We start from the raw sequence: 16,782 nt of genomic DNA on the forward strand, positions 1-16,782 counted from the left end.
GATAGATAGATAGATAGATAGATAGATAGATAGATAGATAGATAGATACACATATACACTAAGTAACACCATCCCTTCTTTGCTCAGCAAGTAATGCTAGGTGTAGATGATATAACAGAAAGAAAGCCAGGCAAACACAGCACCCTTCCTCTTTATCAAAGTACAGTCTAGTGATCATGAGTCTTGTGGATTACCCCAGTCAAATCCCAATGAACACATGATGTTAGAGCATTGTGTTCAGGTCTATAAAATGTAGCTTATTAGAGGAATCTGATTATAAAGGAAAAAGCCCTTCCAATTAAGTTTGTTTTCTTATTTGGGAACAGATTTGTTCACAAAAATCTAGGAGAGAACTCAACTTTTACTGAATTATTTCAAAAATTTATTGAATAAAAATGCTCCAGTGTTCTATTTATCTTGATCTTTACCAGGATAATCATATAACTGATGATTTTTCTAAATTCTATATTCTCATATAATGAATAAAGGAAAACATAGGTGAGTTGGTATCCAAAATCTACTTCAAAAAGTAACCTGCAGAGGATATGGCATGATCATTCGTAAGACAGATTAAACCCAATTTCCAATTACTTCTACATCTGTTATAATTCTGGAAATTATTTTATAAACATGAAATAGAAGGTACTACAAGACTCTGAAATTCTGAGTTATCCAGTATTCTATTATATCCAGCATAATTTCAGTGTTAAAAGTGTTTTGGTAATATTACAAAACTTTGAGATTTAAGTGTTTTTTTTTTTTTCAATTAACTATGTTTCCCAAATATACTGAGATTAAAAAAAAAACAAGGGTTTATTTATAGGATAATAGTGTATTTTTTTCACCATACTATTTCATTTACTGTCAGATTAATTTTATGCAATTTTAAAAATGAAGTCACTTGATTATATTCTAATCTTTGAATGTGTATACACTAAATTTAATTAAATGAAAATTGTTAAATAACCATGACAACCTTTCCCCCAGCTATTCAGAATAATTATGAGTTAACTATACATTTTCAAAGGGCTTTTAAAATTATTCCTGTAAAGCAATTAATTCTAAATCACATTTTCCTGTTGGATATAAAGTGATTTTTTAAATATTTCTACTTGTAGTGCTAAAATTAATCCCATAAGCAACTGTGGAAAGCAGTCAAATGTGTGAAATTTCAAAGTTCATAATCTTAGCATTAATCAGCACTTGTTTTTTTGCACTAGCATTAACTTAGGCAATTTAGAGTACTATCCTAAAATTATCATTATCATTTCCAGCATTGGGAGTAAATAATGATTTTTAGACACTACATAATTAGTATGAAAAATCAAAAATTGATGCATTATCAAACAAATTATTTGCCAAATAAAACTACTATAATCTATCAATGCAACTAGTTAAATATGATTGTCAGTGATCCCAAAATACTCAAAATACAATCATCATTATCTTCAGAAAATATCAGAGTACAATTTGGAATAAAGTAAGAGAAATGTTAAGGTATGTGTAACAGAACATCCAAGCAATGTGACTAAATTTTTTCAATACTTAATTAAATTTTTACACATTTTAAATAAAATTATGTAACTCACAATAATTTTACTATAAAGTTAATTGTTCTTTTTACCTAATCAAAGTAGTTTTACAACAAAAAGGTCTTTTACAGAGAAATGCCTAAAGCACGTTCTTAATTAAAATGATTTTTAATTAGTTCAAAACTGAACTTAAAAAAATATTTAGGCAGAACTACTACAAATCAGGGGAAAGCATGTAGAAGTGTATGGGAAAATCCTAATGTTTCCACTAATTCCATCCCTTATCTCCTACTCATTATGAGGGTATGTATTTTCACATCCCAGTAAAGATAATCTGTGCTATAATTAGTGATGTGCCCAGGCTGCCTCACTACAACGCTTCTTCCCACGACTGGTCAGAACAGAGTATTAGAGAAAGCTCTAATCTGGGCTGAAAGGCAAAACATTCATTCTCTGATACAAGAACTAATAATCAACCTGGGGATGATTCTTGCCCAAGAACCTCACTGATTTATAATAGAAATCAAATGAAAATATACATATAAACTATTTTTATAAACTTCCATCCACTATATGAATAAGTGTCATTATGATGATTGTCACCCATGCCCACAAGCTTAGCCCAGTTCCAGATTCTAAACACCCATTTCCATACTCTAACGATAGAGACCGCATAGTCTATCTGGAGGGAATTAACGGAGCCTTAGCTAGGTAACTCAGGTGTCCTTAATGTTCTTTCTAAAACCAACCCACCTCCCATTGGAGTTGCTTTCTGCCTTACTCTCTCTTGCCATCTTAGAAGATCTCACCTGAATATTATAGCTGATAGCTCAGAACCCCCTGATACTTCAATACCTCTCATCCATTCGGTCTGGCTATCTTACTGATCGTCATACTCTCTAGGTTTTTGGATTAACATTAATAAATAGTTCAGTCATTTAGCTGATTTAGACTCAATGTAACAAATTCCTTTCTAAACATGATTATCTACAAATACAGCAAGCTGCCTTAAGAGTTCTGTATCATCTGAGATAGTCAAGACAAAGCTACATATTCATTGGCCATAATTACTGTAAAAGGCACTGCTGTTCTGTTTGCGAGATTAGACAAGATCACTGTAAGATAGTAATCACCAGCTTCAACACTGAACCACTCTGGTTCTCTGATGCTTCTGGAGTTACAGTTCTGAAGGCATCATTATGGTTCCTGACATCATTACATCTTAACAAACTAAAAAAATTATTCCTACAGAATCCAAAATAAATAGACTCTTATTTGAAAATTATTTGTGATTTCAGTTTAATGTACTCCAGAAACACAAATGATCTGTGTGTCTAGATGTTAAAACTATTACTGCACTAACATCTTCATTAAAGATAGCAGTAATTAGAGAAAATGATGTCATTAACTCTGAAAAAGAGGGTTCTTTAAAATCACATATGGTAAGTGATATGGTTTGACTGTGTCCCTACCCAAATCTCATCTTGAATGCCCAAGTATTGTAGAAGGGTTCTGGTGGAGGTCATTGAGTAATGGGGGCAGGTCTTTCCCATGCTGTTCTTGTGATGGTAAATAAGTCTCATAACATCTGATGGTGCTATAGTGGGGGAGTTTCCCTGTACAGGCTCTCTCTTTTGGCCTGCTGCCATTCATGTAAGATGTGACTTGCTCCTCCTTGCCTTCTGCCATGATTGCGAGGCTTCCCCAGTCACATGGAACTGTAAATCCATTAAACCCTTTTTCCTTATAAATCACCCAGTCTCAGGTGTGTGTAATACAGTAAGCCATGTCCCAAACCAAATATTCATAAAGAATATAGTTCTAATTATAATTTATGTTAGTATACTGTTTTCAATTTGAAATCAAAAGCTCTTTATACTGTGTCTATAAATCAATCTTATAAACTAAACTAAAACATGAATGGTGCAAAAGTTTGACAGTCACTTTATAATACTTACAGGAAAAGTTTCTGTAGATTTGGTAAATAAAGTTAAATTTATTTTAATATTAAGTTCCTCCTTTTTCCCTTTATGATTGTTTTATAGTATTGTTTTATGTTTAGCTTCAGTTTTAGGAGAGAAAAATAAAACATCTTAGCATACCATATACAGTAACTTAAATTCTATGATACTATAGAAAATGACTGATTTTCCTAGCCTTTTTATCTTTCCATTTCTGTATGAAATAACAAAACCCACTGATATGGGTATTTGTGATCCACTATGCTAAAAAGCCCTGTCGTTTCTTGGTCTTTTTTATTTCATGACTGTTGTGAGCCAGATAGAAAATAGGATAAAGACATGAGAATTATTGGGCAGAATAATGGGTTTGAATTATAAAACTGAACAGTTAGGAGGGGCAGGGAAATAAGGAAAGAGAAGGTGGAATGGAAACAGATAAAAATGCAGTGAGCATGTTCAGAAGACAGTTTGCCAGTGGAGTCACAACTTACCAAGAATCACTATAGACAATGTCAAGGGTTAACCCAATTTAAATTCAAGCATTTGTCCTTTGTGTTACAAACAATTATACTCTTTTAGTTATATTAAAATGTGCAAGTAAATTATTATTGGCTGTAGTCACCCTGTTGGGAAATTACATACTAGATGTTACTCATTGAAGCCTTGTTTTTAAAGTTAAAATCTCAGATGATTCTCCCCTGTGTTTTCTGATTCACTGTCCTACACCCTAAATGGCCATCAACTCAGGAATAGAGATTATTTAGCCTCCAAGAACCACCTAATGGAGCAGTTATATAACTACCATTGGTAGTTATTCCAATAAGTTACTACTTATTTTGGTTTTCATTCCATTAGTTTTTTTGATATGATTATTTGAGCCTAAAACTGTAATGTAGCTTGGTTCTTAAGAGTTTATTAACAGAAGACAAGTTTTAACTTATGAACAATAGGTGCTGGGAATTAGTTTGTGTTACTTAAAAATGTGAATTGAATTGTATCTCATTTAGAATGAGGGATTTGTGAAAGCCAAATATATTCACATTATCTGTAAAAAGTGTGAATGGCTGAACAATTACTCAAGAAACATGATCCATAGTGGCAACAAATATAATTGCTGTTCGTAAGACTTTGCTTTTCTATAAACTGTTATGTGACCTGTCTTACCTACAGTTTCTTTCACCTTTTTTGCATTTATATATGCTCCCTAAAAGTATAGATTATGTAAATTTCTCTCATTTCTTATTAGTTATAAATCGGAATTAGAACAAAAATAACAAGCATTCCTGCTACTGAAGAAGTCAGAAGACTTATTTAAAAGTATGATTTTTGGGGAAGAGGTATAAATAAGGTGGATTTATTCTATATATTGCTGTACTATTTTATTTCAAATATAGTAATGCATAAAGTTTAAAATTAAATGTGCTTTCCATGTAGATTAATACTGTCCATTTCATCTTTGTCAAGTAGAAGTAATTGGTTGGCTCAGTACAATCCAGTCCGACCGAGTAGCTCTGTTGTTTTTCAGACATGGGAGAGATTGAAAGTTTAAAAAGCATTCATCATCAGGAGAATTTGTTTTAAAAGCTTCCAAGCTCCCAAACAGCCAGTAGATAAATTACCCACTATTCAGAGAAGGAGAGCACAATTAGTTTTACATTATGCTAAACCAATCAGCTCCATAAGTGACTACGTTTCTTGAGAAAAAAGCAATATGAATGTCATAGTTTGTCCTCTTTCTCCCCGGCTTTACAGCCAACAGTAAGCCTTTTCTCATACTAGAAGTTTTATGGAAAGCTTTGTGAATATGTTTTGCCACTGTTTTAAGATAAGGAGAAATATATTCATGACTTGTAACCATATGGTTAATAATACCTGCTTCACAATGAAAAGTTAATGAGGTTTTTGTTTTATTCAAATGCTTTGAAGTTTTATGGTGAGAAGGAAGACTTCAATAAATTATTTTCAAACCTACCTTTCTTCCTCCAATAATCATTTTTATGTAATTATTTACAATTAAGAAGCAAAGGAAGGTGTAATAAAAGATTATACTGGGGGTAATGTATTACGCACTAAAAATCTGCAGGTTGTTTTTTTCATCTTAACAGAGTAAATATTTACTAAACAGCCATTACCTCTTTTGACACATGCAGGATGGTGTAAGAATGTACCAAATTCATGTCAACTGCCATGACTTAACCTGGAGAAACACCATGACTAGTAAACTCTATATACACAGCTGCTGCAGTATTTTTTGCATTTTCCATTTATAATAAGAAAGTGATCAATGGAGGCCTTAGAGGAAAGAGTGCAATTGCAATCATATAAATAGCCTTATTTCCTTTTTGCACACAAGTGAATCTGTCAAAATTCAAACATTGTATTACCTTATTTTCATATATCAGTGTTCATCTATGGGTTACTTGTATTTTATTTTTTAAGTTATTCATTCTCATATTGACAATTGATCATTGTTGATATGTGCATGCAGGTCATATACAAAAGTTCCTTTATACAACATAAAAAGTAGTCTACTTATGTTCTATAATAAGTTCGAACCTTTGTGACTTAAGTACCAAATGGACTCTTCCCATGCACATAAACACAACCTGGAACTGCATGAGAAACACATTTGAATACAGCTTTCATTTTTCAAAATTCATATATATGTGATCAGTGTAGAGTATAAATTGGGTAAGGAGAAAGAGAGGGAGGAGAAAAGGGAAAAGGCAGTGGGGGAGAGAAACAGAGAAAGAGAATATATCAAAATGCAGCATCAAAATGTACTTATGTCTTATTCATGAAAGTTTCTTTCCTAGGAATATAAGTTTTTAAATGTGTTTGACTACAGCAAAGACTATTAAGTGGGTATGTTTTATTTTTAGTTCAATTTTTTTTTTTTCATGTGAGACAGGTAATGTGCCAACATCATAACAAGGTTTGAAAGAGGCACATCTCACATGTGAGTGTGAAGACTCAATCATCATGTTCACTGAGTCTCTTTCAACCAGTACTCTTGGCCAGCATGAAATCTGGGGGTCTGCAAACTTCCAAAGAAATTCTCACCACCCATTTGCCATACTCAGTCTTTTTCATAATCTTTGTATCATGGACTTCCAATCTTTAGTAAATAAAGTCAAGTTACCTAATTCTCTGGCTACTTATAAAAGGCCAACATGTCCCATCCAGACTGATGTCTTGATTTGCATGTCTTTGACTCTTAAGACATATACAGATTTTCTGTCTAACCCCTAAGACCTTTGAAGTTGATGGGATAACAGTAGGTCTATTATTTTTATCTAAATATAAAGACCTGGAACTTGATAGGATTCTAAGATAAATACATGATTTTCCCCATTGATGGATCTTGCATTATTTTATCTTCATATTCAATTTCAATCAGTTCTTCAACCAATTGAATTTGGGCTCTTACATAATGCTTCAGACTCATGGTTGCACCATGAAGTCTTTAGATGTTTCTGATTTTCTTCTTTTGCAACCAAGATTGTGAAATGCAGATCAAAGACCTGTATTGGCTTTTTTTCCTATCCCAGATGCATAAGGCTTAGGACTGCACTGTTCAAAGGTAAGTATCCTATGGTCACTCTTGATAGGGGCAACAAAGATTCATGAGTGATTCAAATTTCTTTCCCTAGCCTAGAACTTTAAGTGGTTCCTCCTTTGACTTGGACAAGAACTCAAGTTGAAAATAATTGCTGACCTCAGGCATTAAATTAGCTGGATTTAAAAAAAAAATCGTAACACTCCATACATGAAAACAATTACAGAATTGCCTAGAACAAAGGACCTAAGAACCTACCATCAAAATTATTTGTACTAAATATCTAATTCTTCCTTTATTCTTCTCCTGATTTAACCTTAAAATCTAACTATCAGTATATGTATGCTATCAACAATGAGACACAAATCTCTGTATTTAAAATTTTTATTTTCTCAGTTTCTACAGATAAAGTGATCTGAAATAACACATGATGCCGCAAAGCAGAAGAGAAACTGTGACAACCCCCAGAAATGTGAAAGGAGGTTTCTTACTGGACAGCAGCATCTTTGTTTCAATTTATATAAAAACCCAAATAAATAAAATGGACAGTATTGCTCAATTTTAGAAATTCCATTTCTTCTATGTTTTAAGCTGTACAATTGTCAGGTTTTTATGGTTTAAATTGTAAATGTGTTTTCCCCTTTGCTAATTATGTTTTTTTTTTTTTTTAGTCTTAAAATGTGAAAGGCATTTATGAATGGTAAGGGAGACACTATATACAAATGTATATTTGTAAAAGCTATTTTTATGATTAGCATGTTTCACTGTTGATCATATATAAAGTCAGGTGATATTGCGATTCTGTATTTAAAGCTTATTTCCAACAATGTCATGTAAGAAAATATGCATCTTATGCTAGTTTTTATAATTTATTTTTAATTTATAGTTTAAAGTACTTGAGATCATAATGATAAAATACTTGAAAAAGTTATATTTCTGCCCTGTATAAGCACCCTTTTTATTAATAAAGAATGCAGATATTTCAGATGTGATATAATAGTTAAAGAATTGTTGGTTTGATCTGTGATTAAGTTGAGCATGCTCCGCTCTACAGAACTAAAATGATCCAATTATTACTTCAGTCTGGGTATGAGATTCCATGGACAGGTTTTAGTGTTCATACAAGTAAGGACTAAATTGCCAAGGAAAAGACTGTCTTGCCCTTGGATCCAAAAGTTTAAATTAGTGCATACATCATGTCATTTCACCTCCTGTTCCTAGGAACTCTCCATTCCCAAGCATTGCAAGTGTTTTCCAGATAATCTTAGCTGTTGTCTTGTGCTGTGGAAATGGAAGAAACCATCTTCACAGACTGTAGGAGAATTCAACATATAATTTCTTAATAAATACTGTTTCTTTTAAAACAAAGTTGGTGTGTATCTTTCCTTTGGGGTACATTTAGCTTTAATATTCAGTTTGAACTTTTTCAGTCACTGTGCTACCACAAAATCATCACCATAATGAAAGTAGCATATCTTTACTAAAGCATGCTTTATAGGTTCTACATGCCCACACCCTCTTGGGAGTGACCTGTATTCTGGAACATGATAATTTGCCATGTAAAAGAAAGCCAGATGGCCTTCAAACCTTGACAGAAGTCATACTCCAGTTTATATTTTAGGAAAGTATATTTTTCCTCCAAATACAAAATTTTAAGAAAATATTTCAGAATACTACTGAAGATGAAACTACTTCATCGGGAGGTATTTACATTCTGCCAGACTTAAAGTCTGTACCTAAACGACTACAAGTTCCACATCAAAAAGCACAGAGACAACATCTACAAATGTCACCAAGGACACTTAGTAAGATTAAGCCCTTCTTTTTTGAAAGAAACTGAGGAGCGTCTAAAACCGCCTTGGTATGTGTTCCCTTAATTTTCTATTTAACTTCTTTAAGGTAATTTATCTTATTTCTCTTTTGAAGCCAAGCTAATGAAAAATCGATGCCATTTTATCCAACAAGAGGTATTTAAAACCAAAATTCTGGACAAAGAAAAAGAATTACAACTCTAATATTAAATACCATGAATACACTAAATTTTCCTACTTAACGTCTGTAGAAAGTTGCACATAGAACCCAGGATCTGGATCAAGAATGTACTTCCTTTTCAAGGAACTGCAAAAACCATACCATGGTGCACTGTTAACTATTTTTGATTACCATAATAGTCATGGGAGAATTTGTGACTGCCAGATTAGACTCTTGAAACTGAAAATAACCTGCCTATGGTTCTATATAAAATCAGCAGGGTGGCTTCTTGGTTTGCACCAAATAGACGAATTTGCTAGGAATAATCTGATACTCAAGAGAGAAGTGTTGCAGGCACTGTGTATTAGAAAATTATGTATGTGAATATTTTTCCCAATTTGTCATTTGTGCTCATAGTATTCAATAAATAGTGTGGCATTTATAATCCAGCATCATCATAAATTATTGAGAGTATATTTTCCCCAATGGACATTATTCTCAAAACAAGATAAATAATTAAAGTGTATAAAAATAATTCTTTGTTATTGGACTGGATTTTCTCCACACAGACCTTGAAATATAAAACCATGGATCTTTCTATTACCAGTTCCTGGTTTAAGAATTTTTAATGACAAAGATGGAATAAAATATATATCAAATCAAAGTATAGGTGATTTAGGACTGTAATCCCTAAATGTTTAACAACTTAAAAGAAAGCTTTCAAGGGCTGAGGATGTGAATGTGAGCTGCTTCTAACTCCAAATAATGTCAGTCTCATAAAACAATGCTAAGGGAAAAAGAAAAAGAAGGACATTACTCACTATATTAAATTCAAGAAAAAATATGAAAACTTAGGCCCATTGCTTAAAGGTAGGTAAACTGGTGACTCATGGAAATGTGAAAAGGGAAAGCACCAATTTTGCTTTCATCTTCAACAAAAGAATAGTTATCAAAGCAGAAATGCACAACCAAATGAATTAAAATAAAAATGAAGCAGAAGATAAGCCAAAAAGAAACAATTTATTTAAAATTGTTAAGGGGTTAAAGGTTTAGAGAACAGGCCTCATGCAGTTGCTCACACCTGTAATCCCAGCACTTTCCGAGGCCGAGGCGGGCGGATCACAAGATCAGGAGATTGAGACCATCCTGGCTAACACGGTGAAACCTGTCTCTACTAAAAATACAAACAAACAAACAAAAATAGCCGGGCGTGGTGACGAGTGCCTGGAGTCCCAGCTACTAGGGAGGCTGAGGCAGGAGAATGGCATGAACCCAGGAGGCAGAGCTTGCAGTGAGCAGAGATCGCACCACTGCACTCCAGCCTGGGTGACAGAGTGAGAATCTGTCTCAAAAAATAAAAATAAAAAAGTTTAGAGAACAATAGCCGGGCGCAGTGGCTCACGCCTGTAATCCCAGCACTTTGAGAGGCCAAGGCAGGCGTGTGACTTGAGATCAGGAGTTCAAGACCAGCCTGGCCAACATGGTGAAATCCCATCTCTACTAAAAATACAAAAATTAGTCAGGCATGGCAGCGCATGCCTGTAATCTCAGCTACTTGGAAGGCTGAGGCAGGAGAATCACTTGAACCCAAAGGGGCAGCGGTTGCAGTAAGCCAAGATGGCGCCATTGTACTCCAGCCTGGATGACAGAACAAGACTCCGTCTCAAAAAAAAGAAAAGGTTTAGAAAACAGAAGTTCAAATGCAAATACTTATAAAGCCCTGATAAGAAATATAAATAAAAGAAATAGCCGAGAAGTAATTTAGTAGACCTTAAATGCAGTTCTGTTGATGAGTAGATAACCATCTCTCAGTTTCATCTGGGCACCTGAAGAAATGAAATTCTGAAGAAATGAAGACCTGGATTGACTAAGTTTCCTGATTTTTCCAGAGAAAGTAGACCTCCAGAGTTTAAAATGAGATATTTTATTTTGTTTATTTTGCTCTTTTCTAATGTGAATCCTGGTATGATTTACATCCAGGATTTACTAATTATAAGACTTAAAAAGAATAAATTCTTTGTAACTAGAAACAACAAAGTCAGGATTATTTCTGGTGAGAAACAGAGGAAGATAGAATCTGGGAAATAAAATAGGAGTATTCAACAACATCTGAATAATCGATTTACTAGGAAAAATGTTTGAATCAAACATGGGAAAATGTTAAGATTTGATAAAACTATAGGCTATGTTGATATTAATTACATTTCCTCTATGTTAGTTTTTAGGGTTAAAATACTTCCTTATAATAAAAGTATGTGATTTATACCTCAAAGTTTCTATACATAGATAAGTTTCTATATATAGATCTATACATAGAAATACAAAGTTTTTCTATAAAATGTTTCTACACATAAATCTATCTATACATAGATATAGATGTACATATATTCATGATACAGAGATGTGGGTGATATAAAAAGCATAGATAACAGTGGTAATTTGAAATAGCAGACTGTGACTTTGTGTTCTACCTTTTCTAGAGATGTTCAAATTCCTAGGCAAGAATATAACCTAGAGAGAGATGCGCTAATGTTCAAAGGCGTTCTTACAGAGGAGGAAAGTGCACATGAATTTATTTTGTTGTTGTTGAAAAGGCTTCCTATCAGCACTTGAGATATCTGGAAACTCTAGAAATTTAAATATGAATCATGCAAGAATTTGGGGTACCTGAATATAAAAAATAGTTGCCATGTTTATGTGCTACTCCTATAAGGTTAAGCGCTTTGCCTTTTCTGTCTTTATACTCTGTACAAATGGTGCCTTGGACATAACAATTTATCCACATATGTTCATGGAATTAGATGAAACAGGGTTTTAGGTTTTTAGATTATAAAAATAACAAAAGCCATAATTTGTTCAGCAAGTACTATGTGCTGAGCACTGTGCTAATTACCTTATATGCATTATCACTAATGCACAAAGGAAAATTGCATGGTAGGTATTGTTACCCCCACTTTACAGGTAAAGAAAGCAGATAATTTGTTCACGCATCAATTCTTTATTGAGTACCAATTCTGCGCCAAGCACTGTTCCCAGCAATAGGGGTCCAGTTATAAATAATAAAGACTGAAATTCCTCACTTTAAAAAGCTTGTACTCCTCTGGGGATGACATGCTAACAGGCCAATAAACAAGCACGTGTATAGTATTGCAGACGAAAATGATGATAAACACAAAGGGAAAAACAAAGCAGGGAAGGACAATGGGCTGATGAGGTTTTAAATGAGTGTTTCAAATAGGCCAGTCAGGGAAATTTCCTTGGTAAGGTGGCATTTGGACAAAGATGTGAAGCAGCAGAGAGGGTGAGCTATGTGACCATTTATGGGAAAAGTCTGAACAGAGGGGACAGCAAGTAAATGCCCTGAAGCAATATACTTGGTGTGTTTAGGAACAGCAAGAATGACAGTATGTTTGGACTGGAAAAAATGAGGGAAAGAAAAGAGATGAGAGAAAAGCTAGCATTCCAGATCACAGAGCCTTACAGATGAATCTGAGTGCATTGGCTTTTATTTTGCATTGGATGGAAAAACAGGGGAAGGTTTTGAGCAGAATGATATGATCTCACATAAGGGTTAAAAGAACTATGTGGGCTGCTACATTGAGAAAAGACTAAATAAATGGAAGGAACCCAGAAATCCCTATTTTGTAGGTTGAGAAACCATTACATGAGCATGGTCTGTGACTGGACTGGTCTAATCAGAGCAGAGAAGCATGTTCATTTACTCACCAAATATTTTTTGAGCCTTAATTCTATTCTACATGTGCATACAACAATGGGCATGCAATGGTGAATACAAACACATTTCCGTTCCTCAAAGTACCTCGTCTGGTCTAGTGAACAATTCTGAGAAATAGCAGAATAAAGATGGAAAAAATAAAAACGTCTAAAATGATATTACAAGTTTAAAAGAACACTGGCTGCCAAAGTCTTGCTTCTTACAGCTCTGATGAAAATGGATAAACATTTTTTAAATTACCTTTGATCAGTTGACTGTAACAGAGCAGCATAGGTGCCCTAAAGTATAGCAGGCAAAGCTCAGATTTACCACAACTTTTTACACTGACTCCACAAACTAGTTGTACATTGAAGAAAATATAGCTATTCACCCAAACACAAGGGAATGTTCTTCCACATTAGCCACGGTGATGGCACACATCTGCATACTCATCAGCTCTTCCCTTTAGATAGCCAAGATAATGCTTCCATTCTTAGAACACAAAATGGTAGCCAACCGCACAGAACAAATTTGACGACCCATCAGTCAGCCCTTCTTCAACTATAAGATCCTGGTTTTGTTCAAATATCAAACGGCCAGTGTATTAGTTCGTTTTCACACTGCTATAAAGAACTACCTGAGACTGTGTAACTTATTTTAAAAAAGGAGTTTAATTGACTCACCGTTCCGCATGGCTGGGGAGGCCTAAGGAAACTTCAAATCCTAGAGGAAGGCAAAGGGGAAGCAAGGTACATCTTACATGGTGGCAGGAGAGAGAGTGCTAGAGCAAGGGAGGAAGTGCCACACTTTAAAGCCATCAAGTCTCATGAGAACTCACTATCACAAAAACTGCGAGGGGAGAAATCCGCCCCGTGATCCAATCATCACCCACCAGGCCCCTCCTCCAACACGTGGGCATTACAATTTGAGATGAGATTCAGGTGCGGACACAGAGCCACACGATATCAGCCAGGTGCTTCTGAGAAGGCTGGGTCCCTCCTTAACCCCGAGGCCTGGATTTTGTACTTAGATAAACCTAAGCCAATGATTCTCCACATCTGTGTATTGCTACACATAATTAAGAACTTTTAGAAATACAGAAAACTATAAGCCACTTTCAGATATTCTGATTTAATTGGTTTGTTGTTATAGGGGTTTTTGGTTTGTTTTGTTTTTATTTTTTTAAGTTGCCCAGGTAGTTTACGTGCAGACTGTGTTGACAACCGCCGACCTAAGCGAATTATGGAAATCCATTCCTCTTACAAGTGGTTAATTTAGAAATGAGTATGTAACACAATTCTTCACAACAAAATATGAGGACTTACCCTCTGGGGAGCTCCTCAGAAAGGTGTCCTCGCTGGTGAAGGAAACACGGTTGAGGGTTGGGTTCTATTCTGCATGTAAAAAAAAAAAAAAAAAAAAAAAAAAAAGCCGTGTTGTGAGGATTTGAGGCCTGGAGCTCCAACACCTGTCTTCTAATGATGAGGAGAGTAGCCTGAATATTGAAGGTGGCAGAGGGAAAAGATGAAAATATCTGGGTCTTCATAATGCCTTCCATTCACTAAATAAGCCCTGAAGTCACTCTACCTCTACACTTAAATGAGTTAATAAATATGCTTATCATTCAAATAATTTTTTTTTTTCTGAGACAGAGTCTTGCTCTGTCGCCCAGGCTAGAGTGCAGTGGCACGATCTCGGCTCACTGCAAGCTCCTCCTCCCGGGTTCACGCCATTCTCCTGCTTCAGCCTTCTGAGTAACTGGGACCACAGGCGCTAATTAACCACACCCGGCTAATTTGTTATATTTTTAGCAGAGACGGGGTTTCATCGTGTTAGCCAGGATGGTCTAGGTCTTCTGACCTCGTGATCCATCCGCCTCGGGCTCCCAAAGTGCTGGGATTACAGGTGTGAGCAACTGCATCAGGCCGCAGATAACTTTTGTATTGGAGTTGTATTTTCTGTTATTGCAGCTGAAAAAAATTCTAAATAATTCTTATAGTTACCTAAGGGAAAAGAAGTTAATTAGAAGTAGCGCATGCTTGATAAGATAGTTAGGGGGGTTTGTTTTGTTTTGTTTGGGGGAGTTTTTTTCCAAATTAATATACCTCAGTAAAGAACTGCGGTCTTTTTCTCAGATACTCTATTCTGGGCAGAGAACAAAATAGTTGAAGAAAGAGAAATATTTCAGTTAATTCCAGAAAAAAACAAACTAGATTTTTTTTCTGTATACTTCAAATTGTACCAAAAGCTGTGGTAATTAGAGGTAGAAGCAACCAGCAAACAAGCAATCAAAGACAATCATGAAATTCCAACCACCTTCCGGTCTGCAACCGGAAAGACGTAGTAGCTCTTTGGTAGATAAGTGCATATGCAAGGAGAGAAAAAAAAAAAATGGAACACATCAAAAATAAACTACATTATAAAAAAGAAGATATACTTCACTCAAAATTAAGAGAATGATCAGATTCCTAACATATTTTTTACGAAACACTTTAGAAAACAGTGGCTCTATGTTGGGGGGGAAAAGGTACCAGACGATAGGATCTTCAAAATGCTAACAAAAAAAAAAAAAAAAAAAAGTTTTAAAATAAAAGACAATAAGACCTTAGTAAAATTGGAGCACAGAGCCATTATGAAAACAATGGATATGAAGGCAGACATTTTTTAAATACACAAATAGACTTAAGGAACTTGAAAACAAAATAATTAGTCAAATGCCAGCTGTATAATTTAGAAAAACAAATATTTATGTGAAAGATAACTTTAAGAGACTTCTATGTGATATAGAGCAAAAGTAAAGAAGTGAACATATAAAAAAGATGATATTAAATATTGAAGGCAGAGAAAGAAGACTCAATATAAGCATTTTAAATCCTCAATACCATAAATTTATTTAATGTGGTTTCTGCCTGGGCATCAATTTCTAGGCCTGACATAAGTTGTTTGAAACCCAGTTGTACCCTGTCACCTCTGGCCTAGTAAAAACTTCCCTTCCCTATGTGGTTGCTGGTGATATAGCCCATTTGTTTCCTCTTCCCACTGACCTACAGCCCGACACACCCAGTGCTGCTATAATGAGATCTATTCATCAGCATCAGTCATGTAAATTTCTTCTCTCTCATTAATTTTTTTTTTTTTTTTTTTTTTTTTTTTTTTTTTTTTGACTAGCCAATTCACAACCCCCATGGAAAAGCGTAAGTGATAGTGCCGTGGACCTTAATAAACATATAGTCCCACAGATCCTCTCCTCTCTCCACCTCCCAGCCCCCATCTTGAGTTCCCTGTCACATCAGGACTTTCCCTAAGCCTTTCATCATTACTCCTAACCTCTCTGGGACCTGTGAGTAAAAAATTTCTTCTGTCTCATGCATATTGGTTTCACCTCCTCATTGTGTCTCACCTGACACACACACCAAAATCCCCTGATCAGGGCTGACCTAGACAATGACTATCTTGGCTTATGGCCACTCTGGACAGAGATACCTCAAGACTAAATTAGAAAGAAACCATAAAAATAAAAATCACAACATTCAGAAAGAAAACTGAACAAATGGAAAAGTAGAAGACACAATTGAAAATTTTCTACTTGAGTGAAAGATGACCATCTACAACTCAAAAAAGCACCATACTCTAAGAAAAATCTATTTTAAAAGAAAATCCAAAATTACAGGGAGAAAAGTGAAATCTAAAAATAAAAAACTAACAAACCCCACGAGACTCTCAAGCAGCTGCTCCAAAATAACTAAGGCTGAATCTATGGTAGAAAAACTTTTATGATCAAAAATGCTAAGCCAGAATAAGAGCAAGCAGGGCCATGAATACTTTAATTTGTGAAAGTGTACAATGTGTATAATATATGAAAACACGTGTGAAATACCTCATATATCTATAGACTCAGAATGTATGCCATTCATGCTGAATTCCTGAAAACACTTTGGATCTTTAGGTTTAAAGATAATGTACCATGTGATATTGAAAAATAAAAATGCAAAAGACGTTTATAGAACAAATATCTAATGATGACTAGTGAATTCAATATATCAT

At 34.7% G+C, this 16,782-nt stretch overlaps 1 protein-coding gene and 1 pseudogene across 21 annotated transcripts in view; one reads left to right on the plus strand and one right to left on the minus strand.

Moving 5' to 3' along the window:
* Positions 1–8,420, plus strand: part of RALYL (RALY RNA binding protein like) — a 725,790-nt gene extending 717,370 nt beyond the window's left edge. For all 21 annotated transcript variants that reach the window (XM_023227786.1, XM_023227788.1, XM_023227795.1 and 18 more), the window contains one exon: positions 7,449–8,420. In XM_023227786.1, the coding sequence (XP_023083554.1) occupies positions 7,449–7,466 (18 nt within the window). In that variant the 3' untranslated portion in view covers positions 7,467–8,420. The remainder of the gene's footprint in view (positions 1–7,448) is intronic.
* Positions 6,395–6,490, minus strand: LOC111553195 (annotated as a pseudogene).
* Positions 8,421–16,782: the final 8,362 nt, after the last annotated feature.

The sequence above is a fragment of the Piliocolobus tephrosceles genome, chromosome 7, assembly GCF_002776525.5.
Source record: "Piliocolobus tephrosceles isolate RC106 chromosome 7, ASM277652v3, whole genome shotgun sequence".
Classification (NCBI taxonomy): domain Eukaryota; kingdom Metazoa; phylum Chordata; class Mammalia; order Primates; family Cercopithecidae; genus Piliocolobus; species Piliocolobus tephrosceles.